At 50.5% G+C, this 24,286-nt stretch overlaps 1 protein-coding gene across 2 annotated transcripts in view; it reads right to left on the bottom strand.

Annotated features, from left to right (window-relative positions):
• MVB12B (multivesicular body subunit 12B) overlaps nucleotides 1-24,286 on the bottom strand; it is a 155,552-nt gene that overhangs the window by 70,305 nt on the left and 60,961 nt on the right. For both annotated transcript variants that reach the window (XM_090274733.1, XM_090274735.1), the window contains exon 7: nucleotides 2,495-2,589. In XM_090274733.1, the coding sequence (XP_090130859.1) occupies nucleotides 2,495-2,589 (95 nt within the window). The remainder of the gene's footprint in view (nucleotides 1-2,494; nucleotides 2,590-24,286) is intronic.

Raw genomic sequence — 24,286 nt, 5'->3', positions numbered from 1 at the left:
TCGTCTACCCCCGAGGTCACAGAGGACAGTCCTGGGCAAGGTGGACACTGGGCTCAATCCTCCCCGCCCTCCCTCCCTTCCATGAACATTCCTTGGGCACTTCTGTGCCGGGATGAGCTGCATACTGTCCCTACTGGTCTCTCTAGCAACTGCGAGCAGCATCTTTCCTTTGGCAGGTGTGGCACAGAGGTCTTAGTGAAAGAAACGGGAGAAGGGACACATGAACAGGTATGCCCTTGGAAGAACACCTAAAAGTAAATATTACTTTTATAACCATACCAATTAAACGTGGGCTGCTTTTCCAAATTCTAATGACATTGTTTGGAAACCTACTTATCTCAGGAAGGACTGATGGCAAACTAAGTAATGAGATGCTTTGAGGAATGAACCAGAGCGCACCAGTTTGCACCAAGCGCTTAGCGCCTGAAGCCTGCCATGGTGAACATGTGCTAGAGCCGCTCGGAAGAAGAGCAGCTGGACAATTCATTCTGTTACCAGCAGAGCTCTGGCTACCGTGGCCTCGGGCGCTGGTCAAGGACTCGGGCCTGAAGCGTGCTTTGCCTTGACTGTTTTTGGAATAAACCATTGAAACCTTAACTTCACAAGACCAAACTGAGATATGCCGTTCTGTGCCAAATACCGTTCGTACGGGGGAGGGGAGGTCTCCGTTCCCTTCCAGCCGGAAGGCCTCGCAGGCAGGCTGCCGGTGGGTAGGCGGGCAGGCTTCCCAGCTGCACCATGGTTGCCCAGTGCTGAGCTTGCAGGCCTTATGGAGCCAGCGGGTCCTGCGGGGCGTTGCTGGCAGCATCGCAACAAAGCATCCTGGACCCTGGCAGCGCGATTTGGTGCCTGCAGCCGCCGCGGAGGCCTGTGCGGCCGGCTGCTGCGGGCTGCAGCCTCAACCACCTCTGCTTGGAAGATAAAATCCAACTGACTGCCATTTACATAAATGTAACAGGAAGTTTCTGAATGGCTTCCCCTGTGTCTTGAGGCTGTTACCTCGGTATTACTAAACTAACAGCTGAAATGAACCCAGACAACACCTCATCAAAGCCAGGGGGCGAGGAAGCAGCGGGCCAGAAGCAGACAGGCACATTCCTGCCAAACGAGAGGAGATTTCACTCTGCGGGCCCTTTTCTGCAGAAACGTCAACAGCTGGGAAAGCCATCAGAGAACCCAGGTAAGGGGGGGGGCGGGGGAGGCGAACACTCTGGCTGGAAAGATTTGCAAGCTGGAGGAAAAAAAAGTCATCTGCTTTGACTGAGCCTTCCTTATGTGCATTCGGAACGGGGTCGCCTTGCTGGGTTCCACCAGCCTGTTCCGCATCGCTCTGCCACTAGGCACCAGGGGAAATGGTCAGCTTTTCTACAAAATAGGTCATCTTTCCACACTGTGTTCCTTGTCGACTCTGCTGAAATAGCCGCAGCACAAAAGCAGTTCTCGCTGGGATGCTTTTCTTAAGACAACATGTTCCCTCTGCCCTTTGGGAGCCTGGCTCCTGGAGAAAGGCCCGGGGCGCGGGCTCTGGGAACATCCCTGTCCTTCCCTTTCTCCGGCAGGTGTGCCCCCCAGAAACAGAACAACTGGCTTTTGCTTTCCAAACCTATTAAGGAGTGATCATAACAAGAAAAACTAGTACTGACACGAATTATACCACGGTTCTATTTCATCTATTTAGTAACCCGAAGTTGCAATTTTTAGAACAAAGATTACCTTTTAAATAACTGATTCATTATGGTACATGAATGAATGCCATGTTCCCGTGTTCGAAATGTCACTCACCATTACGGGTATGCACTGGTAAGTGGCACCGATTTGCCACTTCCCCCTTAGATACAGACACCCCTGACCGGAGGCCCAGTATAATCGGAGGCGAGTTTGTGGGTTTCCTCGGCTCTTAGCAAGTCACCTGCCCTGCCAGGCACCTAATGAATCTCAATTCTGTAATAAGGCTTGTAAGTTTCCCCTCCCTGGGTGAAGGTGAAAAGGAAAACTAGGACTGATGAAGTTCCTGCCAAGGCAACACTATCAATTTCAAGACCGAGTTCAGAAATCACAGACTCCTATGATGGGGGTGTGAGGGGGCGACCGCCAGTGTACCCACAAACCTGGCTCTGAGAAATGAGAGTTGAGGACAGACCTGGATCCGGGAGGGTGAGGGGGCCAGGCCCCAGTGCTGTGCCGCTCCCTGGTCCCCCTGGGGAGCCTGCCCTGGATCTGGCAGGTGAACAATGTGGTGACTATTCTCTGGCAACCTCCCTTCAAGCTTGTGAAAGCCACACATTGTTTTTCATCATTAGTTTCAAAACATGCTGAGTCTCTGGCCCTCCTCTACGTGCTGCAGGGACACAAGGGGAAGGGGCGGCCTGGCCCCTGCTGGGAACAGGCCCCTTGCAGGGGAACAAGAAGACAGATGCCTGCAGAGCTGGGAAGCACATCGGGAGAGGCGGTGTGGGACGGCCGGGCCGCTGGCCGTCGCCGGGGCCCCACGTACCTGATATGGCGTACAGGTTGGAGTGCTGGTACTCGTAGTCGGCCCGAGTGCTGTTCCTGCCCCGGAAGGTGGCAGGGAGAGTTAGAGAGATGTGCCTGAGAAAGAGACAGAGGAGGAGAAGGAGGTTACGGGGTGTGTGAAGAGAGCCCCCCGTGCCATGGCGGCCCACCGCAGCTTGGAGCAGGAGGGGTGCCCCTGGCGAGCAGCACTTTGCCACCAGTCTGAGCCCCTCCAAGGAGCTCAGAAGTTTCCAGACCTCAGCAGACACCTTTGTCCCTACCGAGAGAAGGAAAGGGTTTCTCCAGCCTACAGCATGTCCACAGTGCTTCCGGGAGGGCTCTGCCCACCAGGCAACATACACCAGTGGGGCCAGAGCACTCAAGCCTTGAACGAGAGCCTCAGCTGGTTCTGCCGTATTGGTTCCGTTATCCATCCAGTGGCTCCCGTACCTTCCCTGCAGGGCCGCGGAGGGTAACGGCACAGGACGCGCTTTGGGAACAAAGGTGGGCATGAGTACCACGGGAGTCCAGGAAAGTCACGACCGCTGCGCATGGGAGTGGCACACTCCTCTGAACCGCTTGTCTGCGTGTGCCCTCTCCAGCGGGGGCACACAGTAGGTGCTCAGGAAAGCACCTTCGGTTGACCAGCGTGTCTTCTCTGGCATAGGTGTTGGCCATTCAAGCCATGATGCACACGGAGCATAAGAGAGGATTCAATCAACGCAAATAATCCACTCGGCGTGGTTGTCAGCTGCCTTTAGCAAATGAGGAAGAGCAAGATCAAAATAATAGGAGAAGTATTTAAAACCCCACAGGTCTGAGGGGAAAAAAAATAACAAAAATACCTCTCCTTGGCATGACTGGGAATAGGTCTGAAATAGCTCAGTAGTCTGGGCTTTGGCCACACTCAGTCATTTCTAAAAGGGAGGAAGCACCTGCTCCACAAAGAAAGCTTTACGTTTTACACGCTGCCTTTTTCACACAACACGCGGGGGACATGTGCTGGAGCGACCTTTGTACATACGGACTCCCGGGAGGAAAGGCTCTCCGCGCAGGGCCTGTCCCCATGGGGCCAGGAGCGCGCGGGCACACCGGGCCTCAGCGGGCGCCGAGGGCTGTGGAGGCTTGTGGTTTGCGGAGCAAGCACCGAGGGCTGTGCCGCTGACCAGCCCGGTCCCCAAGCCGGGAGGCACAACCCCGTGGACACGTGTCCACGCGCAGAGTGAACACACATGACGCTGAGGGTGAGGGTGAGCTCCCTGCGGGGGCTCTCAGGCCACAGGGGACAGAGGTGCGGGGACAAATCACCCTGCAACATGACACGCTCAGGGCATGAAAACTGCGTGCTGAGTGAGCACGAAAGGAAGGAAGGGGACACATTTGGATAAAGGGGACAGAGCTTCTCAGGACACTTTCCCAGAGGAGGACAAGGGTGTTAAAGGAGTAAAAGGGGTCACTGGGCAGTCAGGGAAAGCCGATGCTCTGGTGCAGGGTTAGGGGACACATGGGACACGAAGCTGGAAAGACAAGCCAGGGCCAGAGTGCAGAGGTTTGGGTTCTGTGCCCTAAGAGGAGTGTTCCCAATGCTGCCCCACCCATCAGGGCACAGACGAAGGCACTGGAGTTGCCTGGGAACTTGCTAACAATGCAGATTCACAGCCCTGGCCCCGGGGGGTCCGGTTCAGTGGGCCTGGGGTACAGTCCAGAAATCTATTTTTAACAAGCTCCAGCAGTGACTCTGAAGACTGGCCAGCTTTGGGAAACCTGAGAGGGTGAGGAGCAGCTGCAGACGGGCTTTAAGCAGCTGATCAATGCCTCTGACCACAGCACTTAGTCAATGAAGCTGAGCAAACATGAGAATGAATTATTGACTGTGGCTGTGGTTGAGCAGAGCTCAAATGATGACAGGTGACCCTGCAGAGAGGGCCTGCCATGTGCCAGGCCCTGGGGTACGCGGGCCTCACGCCTTCTCTCACGGCTCCTCACAGGGCCCTACACGGCAGGTACAGGGCTTGGCGAGAATAAAAGTGTGGGGCTCTGGTTCAAACATTATTAAGAATTTCAAGACAGTGACAGCAGAGCATTAAACAAGCGTGGGCCCTGTGAGCACGGGCGCTGTGGGACTGGCTGGCCGTCCTCGCGAAGGGAGAAGGGAGAAGCCTCCAGGGAGCTGGCTCTACCTAGCAGGGCACCTGGGGGTGGAGACCTCCCGGCACCACCCCCAGCAGGCCCTGGGCCAACGGACTAAGGGACTGATCAGCAGAGGCCAACAATTTCTGCCACTTGACTCAAGTGATGAATTATTATTCCAACATCTGTTGGGTGACTGGAGAATTCTAACCAGAATAGGCCCTAAATGCTCGGGGCACTTGACTGAGTTTTCCTCTCTGTCCCCCACCCAGGGAGCTGCCCAGGGGAGACAGGCCGCACCCTGCTGAGCGATCACTTCTTTCTGCAGGAGGGACAGGCTGGCCTGTAACAAATCCCACAAGCTGCAACTACAGCTCCGGCTAAAAATTTCATTTTTTCCTCCAAGTCAGTCTGGGCACCTTATGTAATTAACAGGGCCACTGAGCTGCAGACAGCTCCATGGAAAGGCCCTTCAGTTACAGAAGACATTTCATTATGTGACAATAGTTGCCAGCACGATTTATTTCCTCTGATGGGATTCTGCTTTTTCCTGGTTAATTTAAATCTGTATTTTCTAGTGCTGATTCCAGGTCTGTGTGAATTTTTAAAATGTGACCATTAATCTTCCAGACCCAGTGGCCGCATATAACAAAGATGGCTCTGCCCGAGCACTGGTGATGCCTGTTGTCTCTCAAACTGTCGGAGAGGGGCGTCAAGGCACACTCATGGTTAGAGACAGATGTCACTTTTATCTCTCAGTCCCTACACGCACACACGCATACACACTCATGCAACCCAAACAAACTCTGTGACCTGAAACAACAACTCCCACTCTGCTTCTCAGGGCTGACGGCTGTGCTGAACCACCTCCCGGGGCAGGAGTTTCCAGTGTGTGTCCCAGGGACCCCCGAGGGTGCCCAAGACTCTTTTAGGGAGACCATAAGGCCCGAACTATTTTCATAATAATACTGAGACATTGGTTGTCCTTTTCACTCTCATCCTCTAATAAGCAGATGAGAGAATTTTCCAGAAGCTACGTGCCATGATGGTGTCATTGCTCTGATGTCTGCTTGTGTCTTCTTGTGTTTTCCATTTTTTTCAGTTTTAACTTCTAACAAGGTAAATAGAAATAAACATAAACCGCACAAACAGAAACCCATGTGGAATCCTTAATTTTTGAGAATCCAAAAAGTTGGAAAGCCACTGGTCTAGGACAATGTGTTAAGTGTAACTCTGCAGAAGACTGAATTGGGAAGTTCTAAGACACTGGAGGGTTTTGCTTTTACCTCCTGCCTGAACCCATGCAAGGGCGAATGGCAGAGCTATAAAATGTCTGCCCACATACAGAAAGGAAAAAAGACCAGAGCAGGAATAAAAATATCAAATGACCTGAGAGATTCATGGGACTACTCTATAGGAGGGGAGAGGGAAGGGGTAAAATCATTAAGTGCAGAGGCCCCAGGTTTGATACTTTTTGTTTAAATACATCTTGGCTGAAAATGCACAGCAGGGCAGGAGAGCAGCCTCTGGCTAGACTGCAGGCCAGTGAGGAAGAGTCAGACGTCCCCTCCAGCACAGACGTGGCCCTAATCCTGGGTCAGGCTATTCCCAGTTCACAGCCACCTCAGTGCTCCCTCCAGCCAGCGGCTCTCGTTTTCTCAGTGGCAGTGATGGACCCTGTAGAGAGCACAACTTGTGTTTATGGGACAAAGTAAGCGTGTTGACGGACTAGCTTTTTAGACACCCTATCCCCCAAGGAAATTACATTTGTTTATGCACTTTCACAAGTATAAAAAAAATCAATAGCTGAAAATCTTTAAAAGACTGAAAAATTCATATGAGGAGGATGGAGTGATACAGGCCCTAAAAAGCAAGCAGGTCCACATGACTTGCATGGCCAGTGATGGCTCCGGCAGCCTCTTGTCACTGAGGTCCTGCAAAAACTAACAAGGACACAGAAAGGTAATAAAGGTTCAGAAGATCACCTGTCAAATAATGAGCACCCAAGTGAGATGAGGGGAGTGGAAGGTAATTCACACGGCCTGCCTTCTGGCCAATACCTAGCCTAGAAATATATATCCTCATGAAGGCATATAAGAAAAATGTCACATGACAAGATGAAAAGAACATTACCTCTGGGAAAAATATTTACTGTAGAACACAGAAAAAGTTATCTGCATTAGAAATAATGTAGAAATAAAATTCAAAAAAACTGAATTAGTGACATAGTAGATAAGCCCCCAAAGATTTTCCAGAATGCAAAGAACACAGAAATGACAATCATGAGGAAAAAATATGAAAAGTATGGAGAAAAAAGATGAGCCTAAATATTCTTTCTAGGTATTAGAAATAAATCAGAACGATTAAGAGAAGTAACAATAAATAAGTTTAAAACTTCCCTAATTAAAAATAAAACAACTAAATATAGAAGCTGATAGGGCTTTCAACATTCCAAGCAAAATCAATAAAGTGACTCACGACTAAATCAAGCCTGATTTCAAGACTTAATGTAAAGTTATAGTAATCAAGACTGTGGCATGGGCAGAAAGGTAGACACACAAGATCAATGGAACTAAACAGAGTCCAAATATAGAGCCACACATATATGATCAATAGAATTTCAACAAAGGTGCCAAGACAATTCACTGCAGAAAGCAGAATCTTTTCAATAAATGCTGGAACAACTGGATAGTCACGTGTTAAAACAAAAAACCAGCTGAACCTTGATGCTTACCTCACACCATACACACACACACACACACACACACACACAAGACCCAAGGGATTCACGGGGCTATTTTAGAAAACAGAAAAGAGAAGGAGTAAATTATTAAGTTCAGAAGGGCTAGGGCTTGATACTCTTCATTGAAATGCATTTTAACAGGTATAGCATGATGTTTTCTAGAAGAAAGGTTTCTAGGTTTGGCAAAGATTTCTTAACTAGGGCACAAAAAAGGAGAAACTGTACAAGGTCATCAAATCATACTTTAAACATGTGCAGTTTATCATATATTAAGTATACTTCAGTAAATACTTCCCTGATCTAAAAAAAAAAAAATGTTTAAAAAACCCTAAATAGAGAGGCCAGTAGGGTTCACAGTAGTGCAGAAAAGGCCCTGAAGAGCGACCCGCCGCGATACGGATCCGTGCCACAGGGTCTGCGGGCTTTCCTCCACCCAACTGACTGCCTGGAGACAGCGGAGCCGCGGAATGTGGACAGGCAAGACAGTCATGAATTAGAATTGTTTTCCTCCTTCAAGCTGTCCTTCATATGTGAAGACGACAACAAAGGAAGATCATTCATGTCCTTTCCTTGGAAAGACATATGTTTAACGGGCTCCAGATGGTTCGGAATGAAGACTTCAGAATGGGGAGGTGATGGGACGGAAGGGCCAGCATCATTCTTTCCCTCTGAGAACCTAGCCTGAGGACATAGGATAAAATAACCTGAGCTGACATTTTGGCGGGGATTACCCTTCACACGCATCACGCAATCCCCATCCGGATGCTACAAGGAGGTGCTGAGACCGTCTCTCTTTGACAGGTGGTCTCAGAGAGGGTCGGCAGCTTGTCTGAGGGGCACAGCTTGGATCTGTACCCTGATGGGGAAAATCACAAAATTCAGCTCTGAAGCATGATGCTCTACTCAAAAACTGGAAATGACATTATTTCTGAATCAGAATATCTTGCAGACATGAGATGACATTTACAGGGGTTCTGGGTGGGGTCGATGGACGGTGCTTAAAACAGGATTCGGAGTGAGGAACTCGGGACGCAGACTGTGTAGGGAGAATGATGTGGGCAGAAGAGGCAGGAACTGGATCCTTGGCCAGTGTTTATTTAGAGCGATGGATTGGCAAAACGTCCCTATAATATTAAGCTAGGGCAGAATAAGGTGAAAGAATGAGCCAGACATTTTTATATCAACACGGCCAGTTCTCAAAGAGCAGCTGTTAGGTCAAGAAAGAAAAAAACAAACCCACAACCAAGTTGCAGAATGGCATACAATATGTAAATCCCACACAAACAATATATTTCTATGGTTACACACAGACATATAGGCCACAGCACAGAAAGGACCCCAGCAGGGTGTCCCCGTACTGAAGGCAGGGCTGTGACTAGGAGCAGTGCTCACGGTGTGACCAGCAGAAGTCTCTGCAATGACTGAGTCAACTTTCCACACTTGCTTTTTCACATTGTCTCATGTGTTCACTTCCTTTCAATGAGAACTTATTTCCTATTTATCAGGAAAAAAAGAGGATGGCAAGACTAAGAGAAATCTTGAAGTTGTTGGGAGCATCGGAAGAGCTGGTTCAGGAAAGTGTCTAGCCCTTGGTGCTAAGAGTACCTCTTGTTTTCGAGATAAACGTGTCCGCTGGTGGACAAGGTCCAGCGGTGACGTGCAAAGTCAAGTCACAGAACGGGCAAAAGCCACAGTAACTGAGTGGAGGTGGCCAGGGGAAGAAAGAGCACAGCAAATGGCTAAATGAAATTCCACTTTATTCCTGCAAAACACCACTGGGAAGAAGTCACCTGCGACACACAGCTCCTGTGCCAGGTGGAAGGACGTGCTTAATGAATGCCACTTAATGAAGAAAAAGGCTCTTATAAAACACCTGGCGCAAGCAGGGTGAGGGAGTCATGGGCAAGGGGCCTCTGCTACACCTGCTGGCATTTTAATAAGCACCTTCTCCGGCATCAGCTCTCTGAAGCTGGTCAGCGGTGTCAGACCGAGGTCCCTGACCATCGCCCACACTCGCTGACAGTTGAGGGCAGCTTGTTTCTTAAGGACCATATGCTCGGGTATGGGAGCACCCTGGAAGGTAATTAAAACGAATCATTTTCCGCTGGAAGGGTCTGACTAGCACCCTTCTCGAAGACTTCACCGCCACGATTCCTACTGCAGGTCCCCTGCGCTTCCAAACGGGGATTCTAAGTTAGGATTCAGATCTCTGAAGACCCAGAGGTGCGAGAAACATCTAGGCCCTAAATTATTTTTAGGGGTGGCAATTTTTCCTCTCTCGTTGATTTTGGAGGCAACCTCAGACAGAAATCTCCCTGTGCAAAGTTGGCTGTTATTTCTCAGGGTGTGATTTTGTTTGTTTGTTTTGTAATCAACACCAGCAAAATCAAGTGAGGTTTTGTAAAATTTAAAACAGGCCTATTTCCTCTTCAATGATTCCCATTAGCTCATAAATGCTCTATGCCCCGTCCTGAAACTTAATTTACCCCATGAAACAATGCCCTGCAAGGCGAGGCCGGCCGTGGTATCAACAGGCACACAGGCTGCTATACTCAGAGGCTGTGATTGGTTCTGTCCACCAGTTTTTCATGGAGCTCCTACTATATGCCAAGCACTGTGTTTGGCACTGAGGTAGTTTTAAAAAAAAACCAGTGATAAATGTATATTTAGTAAGGGAAAGGAGCCAACAGAAAAGGCTACAGACTATGATTTCAACTACATGACATTCTGGAAAAGGCAAAACTACAGAGACAGTAAAAGATCAGTGGTTGCCAGAGGGGGTTGAGGAAGAAGATGAGTAGGCAGAACACAGGGAATTTTTAGGGCAGTGAAAAGACTCTTTATGATGGACACATGTCATTATACACTTGTCTAAGCCCCTGGAACGTACAACACCAAGAGTGAACCCGGAGGTAACCTTGGGTGATTATGATGTGTCGATGCAGGTTCATCCTTGATTTAAAAAAAAGAAGTACCGTTCTGGTGATTGATGTTGATAATGGGGCCAGGAGTATACGCGAGATCTCTTTACCTTCCTCTCAGATGGGGGGAAAGGAGGTGCAGAGAGGAGGCTAAGAGACGTGCGTGCCCAGGTCACAAAGCGAAGGAACGTGCCTGAGCTGGGCTTTGAGCTTCTGCTCTTTCCACGATGCCATGTTCCTTGGCCGAGACAACGCAAACACAAAGTAAGTATAAATGCAGACTTGCTCATTTTCCATTCGAGCGACCCATTTGCCATGATCAATATAACTTCAACTACCAGCTTGACTGTATAATGAGTTTTCCTCCTGGGCAACACAGACACACACGCACCCCCCAAACCAACCACTCCGCGTTGGACAAGGAAAAAAAACGGCCACTGGAAGGCTGAGGAAATCACAATTCCAAACTCCCCAAGTTCTTAAACACAGTGCTTTAAAGTATGTGCAGCTCGACGGCATATGGCAAATCAATTACTAGTTTAAATCTTAAAACAAAAACATGGCAAGCGCGGTGCAGAAATAATCAAGAACAACGGTTGGCTTTAGATTACAGTGAGCCACCAGAGTTTCGAATACAATAAATCATCATTCCAGGCAATGGGAAGCCATATTGACACTTATTCCTAATTTGAATATTTAATTAGGGTGAAGTTCTTCATCAAATTATCGCAGAACTGGGAGAAAGCCTGGAAGACTTACACAATTACTGTCTTAACCCCTTCCCAGCTGCTCACCTGTGAGCACAGCGATTCTTGTCCCCGCTCTGCAGGGAAGAAGGCCTGTGCCCGCAGGCTGACCCGTGACCCTCGGAGGGGAGAGCCGGTGACTGAAGCTACCGCTGGGCCAGAAAGGAGCCACACGGTGGCAGCAGAAAGGTCTGAGGCAAGAACTGCTCGCGTCGGGACTGAGCTCTGAAGGGGACTCTGGACAGAAAGCACACGCACGCGCGCCCACTGTGTGCCTGGCATGGCACTTCCACGTATCTCCCCCACTTAGTTCTCACAACGATCCTGCAAAGAAGGACTTCTCCCCCGCATTTCACGGAGGAGGAAACTGAGGCTCAGAGGAGGGGTATGTCTTGCTCAAGGTAACATTGACGGTGAGGTGTAAAGCTGACCACGTTACTCGTCACACACACACACCTTGTGCTCACCAGAAACGACGGCCCACTGAAATGTATCCAGAGCTGTATTTTGGATATTTGGCACCGTGCAAACGAACGGTGGGGGTGGGCAACCGAAACGCAGGCCTCCTCCGCCAGCACCCTAAAATTTAACTCGGGTTCAAAATGCACCTCTGAGCCCCCCGAGGACCACAGTCACAACGATGCTGTGGGTGCAGTGAGAGGCAGCAGCGTCGGGGACACACGCAGCCACCTGGGAGCGCGGCACAGCACGGCGGTCCAGACCCTTGTGGAGGCGGCACTGCGGGGACACCGCTGGCGCCAAGGGGAGAGAAGGGCCAGGAACACCACAAGAAAATGTGAATTTGTCTTCTTTCCAAATGGTACCAGCGCAACAACAGCGCTTATAACTACCTCACAGCTTAGACAGGAGGCAACATTTCCTTAAAGCCGCTTTTTCACTATATGAAGATGTTTACTGACACTGCACAGACGCCGTGTGATTCTGCATGACCCAAGATGGCACCGTTTCCCTCCCACCCTCCCCCAGGGACAAAAGGCTGATTGCGCGCTGCACCTGGCCAACGCGGGACGAAAGACCTTTCGGCTCCCAGACTCCACCGAGGGGCCAAGCACCAGGGACATCTTGATAGTTTCCGGGTAGCAGTTTTCTCTTAAAAGCTTGAGAGGGGTGCAATTACCCTCCTGTGAAACTCGTCGGAGCTCCATGTGCAACGGCTATTTTTAGCAGGAAGCTGGTCACTGGGCGGAAGGACAGAGCGGCCCACACAGCCCCGGGCTCGGCCCCCTGCCTGCGCCCGGCTGGCAGCGGGAGACCCAGGACCCGTCAGCCCTGCTCCGAGCCTGCCCGTGGCGGGAGCAAATGGCGTCGGGAACTTCGAAACTTTCCTTTGTATATTACATTAATCCATAGAAGAAAATCTCTTTTAATGAGGAGTGATGTAGTTACAAACTCTCCAGAGCCATAATTAGAGCAAACTAATTGAAGTTGTGTTTTGACACACTTTCCAAATGCACGGGTGCCGGATGACACATTCACCACGCCGCCACCCCACAGCCTCGGCGACGACAAAATCATTAGGCTAATAACGCTGATCTGCATTCTCATCATGCCGGCAGCGCTCCCTTAAATACTGTTGCTGCTATTGCTCCTTTGCTGTAAGTTTCCACTGAAAGATATTAACAGTAATTATTAGTACTTTAGTGGAATTTTAATGTTAAAGAATAACAACGTGCGTTAACATATACACTGACTGCTAGTGCTTTCTTTTTACCACCATCAGAAGGTTTGGGAGCCCCTTCCTTGGTCCCCGCCGCAGGCCCGAGGGTGACGCCCGGACCCCAGCTTCATTCAGGGCAGCGGCCCAGAGCCCCCATCCGGCGGAAACTGAACTCCGGGTTTCTGAACTATTCTGTCTCAAATGTTTGACAAGAAAAAAAATCTTATTTTTTTTAATGTACATTAAAATGAAACGGTTAAGGAGAAATTTTTTCCAAGCAGTTAAAAAAAAAAATCAACAATTTACAACATGGTCTTCGGTAACAATGCTAATGAATTCCAGGAGGACCTGCTGTAACCACCCTGTGGCTCCTCCCTTGGTGATTAAAGACAGACTTGGAACAACTGGAATGTGAGAAAGGCCAGTGGGTGGGGCGGTCCTGACCTGTCCCTGCGGAGGTCCTGTTTGCCACCAACAGGGCCAATTTTTTGGATGCTTAACTCAGACACTCACACACAGAGAGGGAGACGCGACAGTTCTAAATAATGGTTATTAATGACTCCCTCCTCTCAAGTGACAAATTACGTCTGAAACCGAGATTTGAAGAGGTATGAAGAGTGAGCAGAACATGCCCGAAGATGCCCCCACTTCCTCAGTGCAGGAGGCAGGCAGGGCCCGGAAAACAACCACGGCCAAGAGCAGGGGCCACGGCAGCAGCTTGCTCACGCTGGTGGCCCAGGGCAGTGACCACTCTAGGTCTCACCTCCCAGTGGGAGCGTGGGTGCTGGTGCACCGTGACAGGTGGCCACACCTGGGCCCAGCTCTGCCTCTCCCCGCGTCCTGGTCATCGAGCCACTTCCCAGGTCCCCCACTGCAGTCGCGATATTGAGCTTCTACAAGTATTTTGGGATAAAAAACAACCACCAACCATATCATTTCCCACTCATGATCCAGCAGAAAAATGGGGGCGAATGATTGCTCCGTCTTAACTAAAATCGCACACTGGTGTTGAATTCTAACTTCAGGTTTCAGGATGAATGTCTACTCTCAGCCGAGGAAGATGTGACTGAGGGAAGAAAATGCTTCCTTAGAAAAACGCCAGGAGCTATACTCCATTAAAGACTGGGATTTTTTGGTTGCCTAAGTTACTATCATTGTACCAATATGCTATTTTTCAAGTTGCTGATTACTTAAAAAAAAAAAGGAAACTAACGTTCATAGTTGCATTTGTTTTATTACCCTTGAACCCAGCAATGGCAAAACACCTACCTTCCATATAAAAGGAATGAAGAAAGAAGCCAAGGCAGAGGCCGCGGGCACCACACTCCCCTTTCCAGATGATCTGGTCTAATCTTATAAACTGAAATATTTAAAGAGTCTCTGAACCTCACTGACCCTACTTTTAAAAACAAGGAACATATGGGCAAAGCTAGCTTTTCATCTTCTTCCAGGCAGCCTACTAAAATATCTGCTTTTCCAAAATCCAAGAGGAGCAAGGCTGCCAGACTCAGATTCATAAAAGGCCGTGTGCGTGAGAGTGCGGGCCAGGCGATGAACGTCCAGACCCGCAACAGCAAACCCTAACAAAGAACCCGAGGCAACCCTCTCCTCCTTGCCCATTCCCAAAATGTGGGGAAGACCATTTGCTTAGCAAAGTAGAGCCATGACTAACAGCAGTGCACTGCAGGCCACAGTCTGGAATAGGTCACGCCCACGTTCGGTGCCTGGCGGTGCCCGCTGGGTGTAACATGCCCTGAGGCCAAGTGTCCCCAAATTCAGGAAGGCTTGAGGCTCCCTGAAGGTGGGGAGGACACAAGTGGGACCTGGGCTCTGGTCCTGTCGCCTCCAAATCCTAACGCTCTGTCCTGGGTGAGCCGGTCATTGTCTCTCCAAGCTTCAGTCTCCCCAGCTGTTCAGATGAGGCTCCCCTCACCGCATTGTTATAAAGATGCAAACAATGTACATAAAATGTTTACATGATGCCTGGCACAAGGTGCTTGAAAACCTGTAGCTGAAGCGTCGGCCAGAGAGCCAAGTGTCACTGGTTTGATTCCCACTCAGGGCACATGACTAGGGTGCATGTCAGGTCCCCAGCTGGGGGCACAAGTGAGAAGCAACCACACTGTGATGTTTCTCTCCCTCTCTTTCTCCTTTCCCCTCTCTCTAAAAACAAACAAACAAACAACTAACTATATAAACACCAAGAAAGAAATCCCAAGTATTAAAAAAACAAAAACAAAACTGTAGCTGAAATAATGATGATGGTGGTGATAACTGTCCTTATTCTCATAATAATAATTATTAATATTATCATTCAACTGGAAATAAACCATCTGCTTCTCAACTTCAATGCAGCCCTCCCCACAGGCAGAGGCCCAACCCAGATAAATCCGAAGGGCCTTTGAAAAGTTACTGCAAGCAAAGAATTTTGTTAAATATCCAAATTAATAATTGAAACCCTGCCTTGAAATAGAACAGCATGGGGCGGGTGTGGTAAAGTCCCAGGAAATATCACTTGTTTAACACCCATTTTTACTTTGTTTGGCGGCTAGATTTACACTGAGAGACCCAGGTGAAATATTCCATAGAGCTCCCTGCAAATAGACTGTCAGTTTCCACTCTGATAAAAGGTAAAATATCCTCCTCTAAATGGCCTGGTTCACAAAACCGACCCTGAAGTGAACTGATAAATCTGTTCCGACACACAGAACGATTTTCATAATCCTGAAAAAGGTCTTTCTCCAAACCCCAGAGCTTAACCCGCTGCACACAAAGCTCTCGTGCACTGAGACCCAGGCGTGGGAGGAAGTGACTCCACATTTATAACCCTGCTCTGCAGCACAACAGAGGGAGGCACATGTAGCCACCAGAACCCACCCCCCCCCAAAATCAGACACCCACAAGGCCACCAAAATGACAAAGATAACACATTTACAAGCAGCAAACGCCTCGTCAAAATCCGAGGGGTGAGGGTGAGAGCCGAGAAGGCCAGCTCCGAGGTGGGAGCTGTATTGACAAATAGTCAATTCTTCATTAAATAGAAGCTCTGACTTCCCAAGAAGCCACATTAAAAATTAATATCAAAAAGTGTACTGCTCAGCCTAAGCTCATCATTCATATCTAACAATACCAAACTGCATTCTAATGAAATTTCGTCTTCAAAATCACTCTGACACCAAAGCAAAGCTTGGTCCTGTTACAAAAGCAGCCGCAGCTGTGACAGGCATTTTAGGGAGATTCAGATGACTTGACTCCACAGGTCTCTTTCACACCACTCTGCTAAACACCAGAATAAATCAGCCTGCTTGTAACCTTGCTTGGTCATGGGTTTAGAAGCCATTTGGGGTCCGTGACACGGGTTCCCACCGTGTCCGCCTGCACGTTTTCCTCGGTCACCTTCTACAACTCAAGTGACGGGACCCCGGCCAGTGTCTGCAGGTCTCCCTAAAAGAGAGGGAATGCAGACGGCTTTGGCAGCTTCCATGTAGGGGGAACCCAGGGAAGACGGTGGGCTCCCCCGCCCGCACATGCGACTCTGGGAGGTCCCCGCTGCTGGGCAGGAGCCTGGAGGAGCTGCATGGGAAGGCACCCAGGACGCTGCACTGGGGTAACTGCACCCACCACCCGCCCCACGCTCAGCTCCCAGATGCAATGACTGACCACCAGTGACGACCCTGTGACCCTCTGTAATCCAAAGGTAGCTCACCTGCTTGGGTTCAAATCCTAGCTCTGACACTTGGCTGTGTGACCCTTGGAAAGGAAGTTAACCTCCTTGACCTCAATTTCCTCATCTTAAAATGGAGGTGATAATAGTGCTTCACCCAAAGAGCTGATACTAGAATTAAATGAGTTACTATTTATAAAGCACTTGGAACAGTGTCCAACAGCTAGGAAATGCAGTTTAAGGATGGATGGACAGATGGAAGAATAGGTGAAGGGAGGGATGGGTAGATATAAGATACCTGGTCTTATGCATCTAAACCAGCTCACTTTATCCGTTTGATCAATATTTTCTGAGCGCCTAACAGGGGTCAGCCACCATCCTGGTGCCACACGTTTTCTGGGGACCGCTGGCCACGAGCCTCCAGTGAGAGGGCACAGCTGAGAGCACTTGCTCAGCTTGGACGCAGGGATGCACCATGACCATCACTGTTGCTTCTGAGTCACTGGCCTTTTCTGAGGCTTTAAAGGAGGAAAAGAAACACAAAGAATCCCTGTCCTCAGTAAGCCAGCCAATCTAGTCGTAAGACCAAACACAGACACGCAGCAAGACAGGGGAACACGGACCGCCACACCGTCTGGTCAGGCGACTGCAGGAGAGGGAGGGGGCTAGCAACAGGGGCCAGGCTTTCTAGAAGAAGCGAGGGCTACACCAGGTGTGGAGGGGGGCAGGGCAGGCCCCGGCCTTCGGGAGGGCAGGCGCTGGCACGAGGCGCTGCACAGGGCACTGGCCACAGCGGAGGGGCTTCTGGAACGAGGATGACGTGCTCAGGAGCCAGGAGGAGACTTGCCTGAATAACAACGTGAGACAATGTGGGGGACATGTCAGATGACAGGAAGCAGCGATGGCTCCACAGAGAAGAAGAACATGTGTGTGTTTGAAAACCCCAGCAGGATGGTGAGAAACCTAGGCATTTAGTTACAGGCAAAGGATGCAGACGTGGGCTAGACGACAACGGAGCCCCAGGAAGCCCAGCGTCTAAGCTGACTTACATGCCGTGTTCAAGCCCCGCCTCCAGAGGGTGCTCTCTGAGACCCCTGGCTGTGGGTATCTCTGACTGGGGCCATGGCAGGGCGCACCTCAGAGTGAGCACGGCTCAAAGGCCCAGTACCTGCGCGTGCTCCCTGTGAGGGGAAGCATCTGCATTATGGTCTTCATCCTAAAAGGGGGGGTCACACCGAGAAGAATATGAAAATGTGTGTCTCATCTTCAGAGTTAAACTAAGAAATAACAGTGTGTGTGGTTTGTGTGTGAAGAAAAAGAAGGCTAATTACTCCAAGCCAGACACAGCTACACTTGGACATGCCCTGCAGATGTTTGAGGTTCACAGGCCCTCCTTTAATGGGGTCAGAGGGGGCAGAGCGCCCCCTCCCCCTGGCTCATCCACCCCCTAAACTGTTTCTTGCTACCATGAAAGCGTAGCTCACAAATCTAAGTCACAATTTGTTTACTGTTAGGAAAAAAACCTCATTGGAATCAGCCCTGGTCCCGGCCTCCTAATCTGACCATGATGCAGGACATATACAGGCCTTCTCATAATTGACGGACCCTGCACTAGAGCCCAGCTTTCAACTCTAAAAGGTGATTCCCTCCAATCTTCTGGGCTGAGCCTTCTCCTGTGAAACCCATCAAGAAAGAGAGGCTGCCGGGTCTTTTCTTAGGCAAATGACACCCACGCTGAACCTTCTGCCAGGTCCCTCGACGGGAAAAGGGGGACTCAGCCTCCCTGATCTGTGCCAGTCCAGGCCTCTTGTTCGAGCCCTTCAACAACAGCAGGTGACAGATGTCGTCTGTGGTACAAAGACCACCTTCTATCTGAACAGTGACAGGAGGCAGCCTGAAGACTTCAGGATGTCAGCTTGGACAACAGGACTCCAGCCGGTGAGCGAAGGCTCCGCCCCATCACTGGCTTGTTCTGCAGGTTGACCAAGTAGCAGAGGGGATCCCACGTCATAGGAAGGCAGGTCAGGGAGGCCAGGATCAAGCACAGTGGCTCACGGGCTTCTGACAACAGACGTGACAGGGACGAGCCTGGGCACGCATGGCCTGAATTCCAATCACCGCAGCCTGAGTTTTCCTCTCCTTCAGGAAGTGCCATTAACCTTTTAGATGACAGCCCTCGGATCGGGATGATGGAACAATTTTTGAGGTCAGCAAGGATCTATGTTCTCAAAACCTGACACCGACATGCAAAAGTTGTGACTGAATCCTGGTGTCCCTGAAAGGAAGACTAAATGCATGTGACAGATCTTCTGCAGTCAAAATGCCCCATTTCCCAGAGTATCTGTCACAGATTGATAACATCCACGCAAAAAGTTAAGTACAATTATGTCTGTCACTGAGAAACATACTTCGGAACCTGTGACTGACATCTTGCTGGAAGCTGACGAATCACTGGGAGGTTATAGAACAACTCAAAGCGGCGCCACGCACCCTGCAAGGGAGGCTCCCTGACCGACTCCTGGGAGAGGCTCCTGGGGGGCCACGCCGCGCAGGTGCAGGCTGCTGAATGGGCCTCAATGGCTGGGAAAGGAGCTGTGTGCTCTGTGGCTCAGGGAGGGAAGATGACACTTTCTCCCAGGTGAGGGACGGTGTTGATGGAGGGTCACAGGATGTGCCCATGGCCTGAGGTCTGTGTGGAGCAGATGTCGGTCATAGCTTCTCCTTCAGGACCCTGATGGACTATGATGGACAAGCCTCAGTGCCCCAGGCCGATGGGAGGGGCAGAGTGGAGATACTGGAACCACCTTTTCTAGGACACCCGAAACCCAATGTCCACGTAAACATGAGGTGTCCCGAGAATTCCAGCGCTCTGGAGTCCAGACTACTTATTTCAGATGGACTCTGAAGGGGACAAAAGAGACTTGCCGTGAGCTCATGCATGCCAGCGCTGGGGCAGGGCCCTCCGTGCCCGCCACCCCAGTGAGGGGGCCACAGTGGTCATTCTGCAGCCACCCAAGCCTCCTCCCCTGACACCGGCACTGGGACCACAGAAGGAGACGGCTGTGGGTCGGGTGAGCAGAACGCTGGGACAAACGCCCACGGCTCTGCACCACCCCCGCCCCCCCCCACCCCCCTGCCCACGAGAGTTCCCTGGAGTCACCCTTGGCAAGGGATCTGCAGCTCTAACACACAGGCTTTCTGAATCTGAACTTCTGAGTTGGGGGGACAGGGACTGAAAGTCTGAAAGATCCAGATGCTGTTTGACTTGCCAGCAGCTGGGAACTCACAACCTCTTAAGTCAGGGCTTCTTCAAGGCCATGAATTTTTACTTGTGGGAAGTTTTCTTATTTGTTTTTTAAAATGTGAAGCCCAACTCTATCTCCTTACAACTCCAGTCCACCTGACCTAATTTTGCCTGCTGGGGCTTTCAAAGACCTGCTCCCACCTGGAAACAGTATTTACATTTCCTGCCTATTTAACCCTCCCCCATGTTGACCATTTAAACACCCGAAGCCAGGTCAACACTCAGCGATTTCTCATACTCAAACGCAACGCTGGAGCCGGGCGACTTTTACAGGGTGGTGCGGGGCAGTGGCCGTGACCCCCTTGACGTAGCTAACAGGTGTGGGGCGCCGCCTGTGGGGACGCGCCCCGCTGTGCGCACCAGGCTACGTTCCACACCACCCAGTGCTACGTCACGTCTCCTCGGTTTGGCTTTTGTGCAGCGGGTTTTCTGACCCTCAGGAGGCCCTGTCCGTTTCTGCCCAGCACCTTCCATTCCCTCGCTCTGGCCGGGCGTTCCAGCTGGAGAGGAGCCGGGGGGCATCGATCCCGCCGCTCAGAACCCCAGCTCCCCCTGATGACCCTGTGTCATCTGAATATTTGATAAGCAGGCTTCTGATGTCTTTATCAAGCCACTGGCTCTATAGGGGGCCGGTGTGGCTCAGTTGGTTGGAGTGTCATCCCGTAACTGAAAGGTTTGTGGGTTTGATCCCCGGAATGGGAGGCAACCAATCAGTGCTTCTCTCTCACATCGATGTTTCTCTCTCTCCCTTCCTCTCTCTAAAAGCGATGAAAAATTTGTCCGCAAATAAGGATTTAAAAAAAAATTTTTTTAAAGAAAAGCTGAGGCCAGCCGAGAAGAGGGAAGGGGAGGTGACCATGGGGCAACAGTGCCGCAGCCCCAAGGCCAGTGTCGTCCTGCTGAGCAGCCTGCACGAAGTGGCCGGGCAGAGGGCAGAGCAGCGCCGACGCCCGGGGAGCAAACAGGCTCTGAGTGCCTGGGAGAAGCGGCATAAGCTTCCTTACCTGGAAACTCAGATATGTGTGCAGAGATGTCTGGGTGTGAGATAAAGATTCGCTGCGCGAGGAAGAGGAGCTCTAATCTAAATCTAACTAGATGTCGAAAGAGACATCTAATCCTGTCTTTTGCCACAAAGGTCACCAAACACTGCATTCAATCCACCAGGTGCAGCCGGGGCAGCCTCGGCCCCCCGCTGGCCGCCCACTGTGAAAGGACAGCGGGCCCTGGCCCACAAGGAGCACTCTCTGCAGCGACAGGAAGGACATAGGCAGGAGACGCTTGTCGGGAAAGAGAAGGCAGTTCTGCTAAGACCACGAGGTCCCCAGGTGATGACCCATTATCTCTGAAAAGGCCCACGAACTGCCCTTTTTGTCTGGATGGAGCTGGGGATCAGAGCTCTCCAAAAACTGGCAGGGCATTCTTTGGAATAGGAGTGACAACATCAGAAGCAGAGGCAGGGCACATGATTTTAGCTTTTGAGACAAAGGCTGAAGCTCAAGAACGCAGTAAGGTCGGCTCCCGGCCCCGCCCCCGCACGCCCCCGCAGCCGCCACAAGGGATGTGCTGGGGAAATGGCCTGCCGCCCCGAGCTCAGGAACCGGCCCGCGGGCCTCCCCACTGCTGCCCCCAAACGTGGTCGGTAGAGGGCGCCGCCTCCCCACACTCTCACTCAGCCTGTTCTGCAACCCGATCCTTGGCGTCCACACAAAGACCGCGCTTGAAGAAGTGTTTCTCATGCTTGTGGTTCAATACTACACGAGAAGGAAGCAGCAAAACGGAAACTTGCTATTACATGATATCACCTGTGTAAGAAGTACACAGAAAAATGACTTGCAGGAAACACAACCAAGGTTATCCACCTTAGCTCACTTGGAATGGGATTTCTGTGTGTTCATTATTTTCTATTCTGCCAATTTTCTACAAGTTTGTATTACTCTCATAAACAGAAAAATCCCCAGGATTGCTCAGGGGTCTGGGAGTCATGGCTGGGGGGTGGGAGGGCAGGAGAGCAGCACGAGGTCCTAGGCTATTGGAGAAGCATTTTTGCAAAACTGAGTACATGCCTGGATCTGAGCTGAGGGCTGGGAGATAACAGGACATGGTCTCTGTCCTCAGGAAGGTCACAACATGACCACAACACAGAGTGAAAGCATAACAGTGCAGAAGCACTCAGTAAAGAGTCCAGGCACAGCCCCAGTCCCATGGTGGTCAGGGAAGGCTTCCTGTAAGAGGAGGCATCTGAGCTGATATCTAAGGCAGGGATTGAGACAGCTGATGCACAGGTGTCCACAGGAGCAAAGACACAGGAGCATGAAACAGGAAGGGAAGAAGTTCAGTTCAGTGTGAAGTCTGAGGCTCGAGGATGGGAGAGAAGAGCAGAAATCATGGGAGCCTTCCCTCTACAGGGCCACAAAGGAAATACAAGGACCACCCAGCTCACCACCTCAGAGAAAGCTGTCAGACTCCTTTGCTGGCAAGATTACAGAGACCTGAAGCCTCAAGGAATAAAGTAACATACTCATCATTTCATAAATCTTCAATGGAAAATTTGAATAGTCAGCATTTCACTTAAAAACAAACAAACAAAGATACTGGATAAGAAAACAATATAAAAACGAAAGGCACAAAAACCCTGATGAATTAGGCTTCCATAGGTGTGCGTGCCACCTGTAAATTACTGTGCAGTGGGAGAGGAGAGCTTGGGACAGACAAGTGGTTTTTACTGGGAAGCATTAATGTAACATTCAATTACCCTACTGCATACTGGCTGACTTAACTCAACCAAATTAGAATACATTTTATATTGACTATTTTGACATTTGTTTTATTTGGCAAGTAAAACAAAACTGATCCAATTTCCTTGCAACCATTGTAAAACCATAAACTGTACAACAAGAGGTTATAAAATATATAAGCCTTATAAACACTACCTCTGGTTCCTCCCGGAGCCCCATGGCCTGTGTTCTTGGGCCTTTTCCCTTCAGAGGCTTGTGACCATGCTGTACCACTGACACGCAAGCTTCTGGGGAGATCAGCCTTCCTGCTTTAACTGGGAGAATCAGTGCTCTTTATCCATCAGAGAGGTAAAATCTGCCCTGAGGTTGTGCCCATTTCTAGGCCCTTCCAAGCTATATAATGTCAATAGGGAGCAGCTGTAACTAACTACTCCAGGGGTGAGTCTAAAGTGACCCTGAGCACAGGAGATGGGCCTGAGCTGACCCTGAGCACAGGAGATGGGCCTGAGCTGACCCTGAGCACAGGAGATGGGCCTGAGCTGACCCTGAGCACAGGAGATGGGCTGAGCTGACCCTGAGCACAGGTGATGGGCCTGAGCTGACCCCGAGTACAGGAGATGGGCAGAGCTGACCCTGAGCACAGGAGATGGGCCTGAGCTGACCCTGAGCACAGGAGATGGGCCTGAGCTGACCCTGAGCACAGGAGATGGGCCTGAGCTGACCCTGAGCACGGGAGATGGGCCTGAGGTGACCCTGAGCACAGGAGATGGGCCTGAGCTGACCCTGAGCACAGGTGATGGGCCTGAGCTGACCCCAAGCACAGGTGACAGGACTGAACTAACCCCGAGCGCAGGAGATGGGCCTGAGCTGACCCCGAGCACAGGAGATGGGCCTGAGCTGACCCCGAGCACAGGTGACCCGAGCACAGGTGACAGGACTGAACTGACCCCGAGCACAGGTGATGGGCCTGAGCTGACCCCGAGCACAGGTGACCCGAGCACAGGTGACAGGACTGAACTGACCCCGAGCACAGGTGATGGGCCTGAGCTGACCCCGAGCACAGGAGATAGGCCTGAACTGACCCCGAGCACAGGTGATGGGCCTGAGCTGACCCCGAGCACAGGTGATGGGCCTGAGCTGACTCCGAGCACAGGAGATGGGCCTGAGCTGACCCCGAGCACAGGAGATGGGCCTGAGCTGACTCCGAGCACAGGAGAGGGGCCTGAGCTGACTCCGAGCACAGGTGACAGTGATGGAAGCTGTGACAGTGCTCTAGGTAGTGAGAAAGGAACAAACAAACCTAAACCAAACAGTCAACTGCTCCACCTTCAACTCTGGGTAGCTCATTAGCTATTTGTTTCTTTTCCTATCCAAGTGAACCAGAAAACTGCTTCTAAAGTTTCGGGCGACTCCAGGGGTAGTTAAGCTGAACTACCACCCTTGGCTTGTGAGCCTGTCAGGAGGAAGCTCTGATCATCTTTATGTGGGATGTCCTCTGAGCTGCAGGCTCAGGACAGCGCCTTTTATCAAGGGACTTGGATGCACCTCATGGTGACTATTTTGTCCTGTTCCTGACAGACTGTGTTCAGCTCTATTTACCCATGTGGAGCCTTCTAGATCCATTCTCATTTATGTTACATCAATCCCCAAATGATGCCTCCTCACCAATTCTTGCTTTATTTACTTTTGTAATCCCTTTCTCAAACTTAATCCATCTCTGCTGTTTGTTTCTTGTCCTCAAATAATTTACTAGTGATGTCAAAATTTTTTTTATTTGACGGGATTCTTTTTCCTACCTGCTTCTTGCAGAAAGTGGGAAGACCATTTCTACTTCTATTATGACTGAAATCAGTTGCAAAGAGACCAGTTTGT

The sequence above is a fragment of the Furipterus horrens genome, unplaced genomic scaffold (genome assembly GCF_987537825.1).
Source record: "Furipterus horrens unplaced genomic scaffold, mFurHor1.1.pri manual_scaffold_4, whole genome shotgun sequence".
Classification (NCBI taxonomy): Eukaryota; Metazoa; Chordata; class Mammalia; order Chiroptera; family Furipteridae; genus Furipterus; species Furipterus horrens.
Note: the sequence above shows the minus strand (reverse complement) of the source record. Positions and strands in the feature narration are given on the sequence as shown.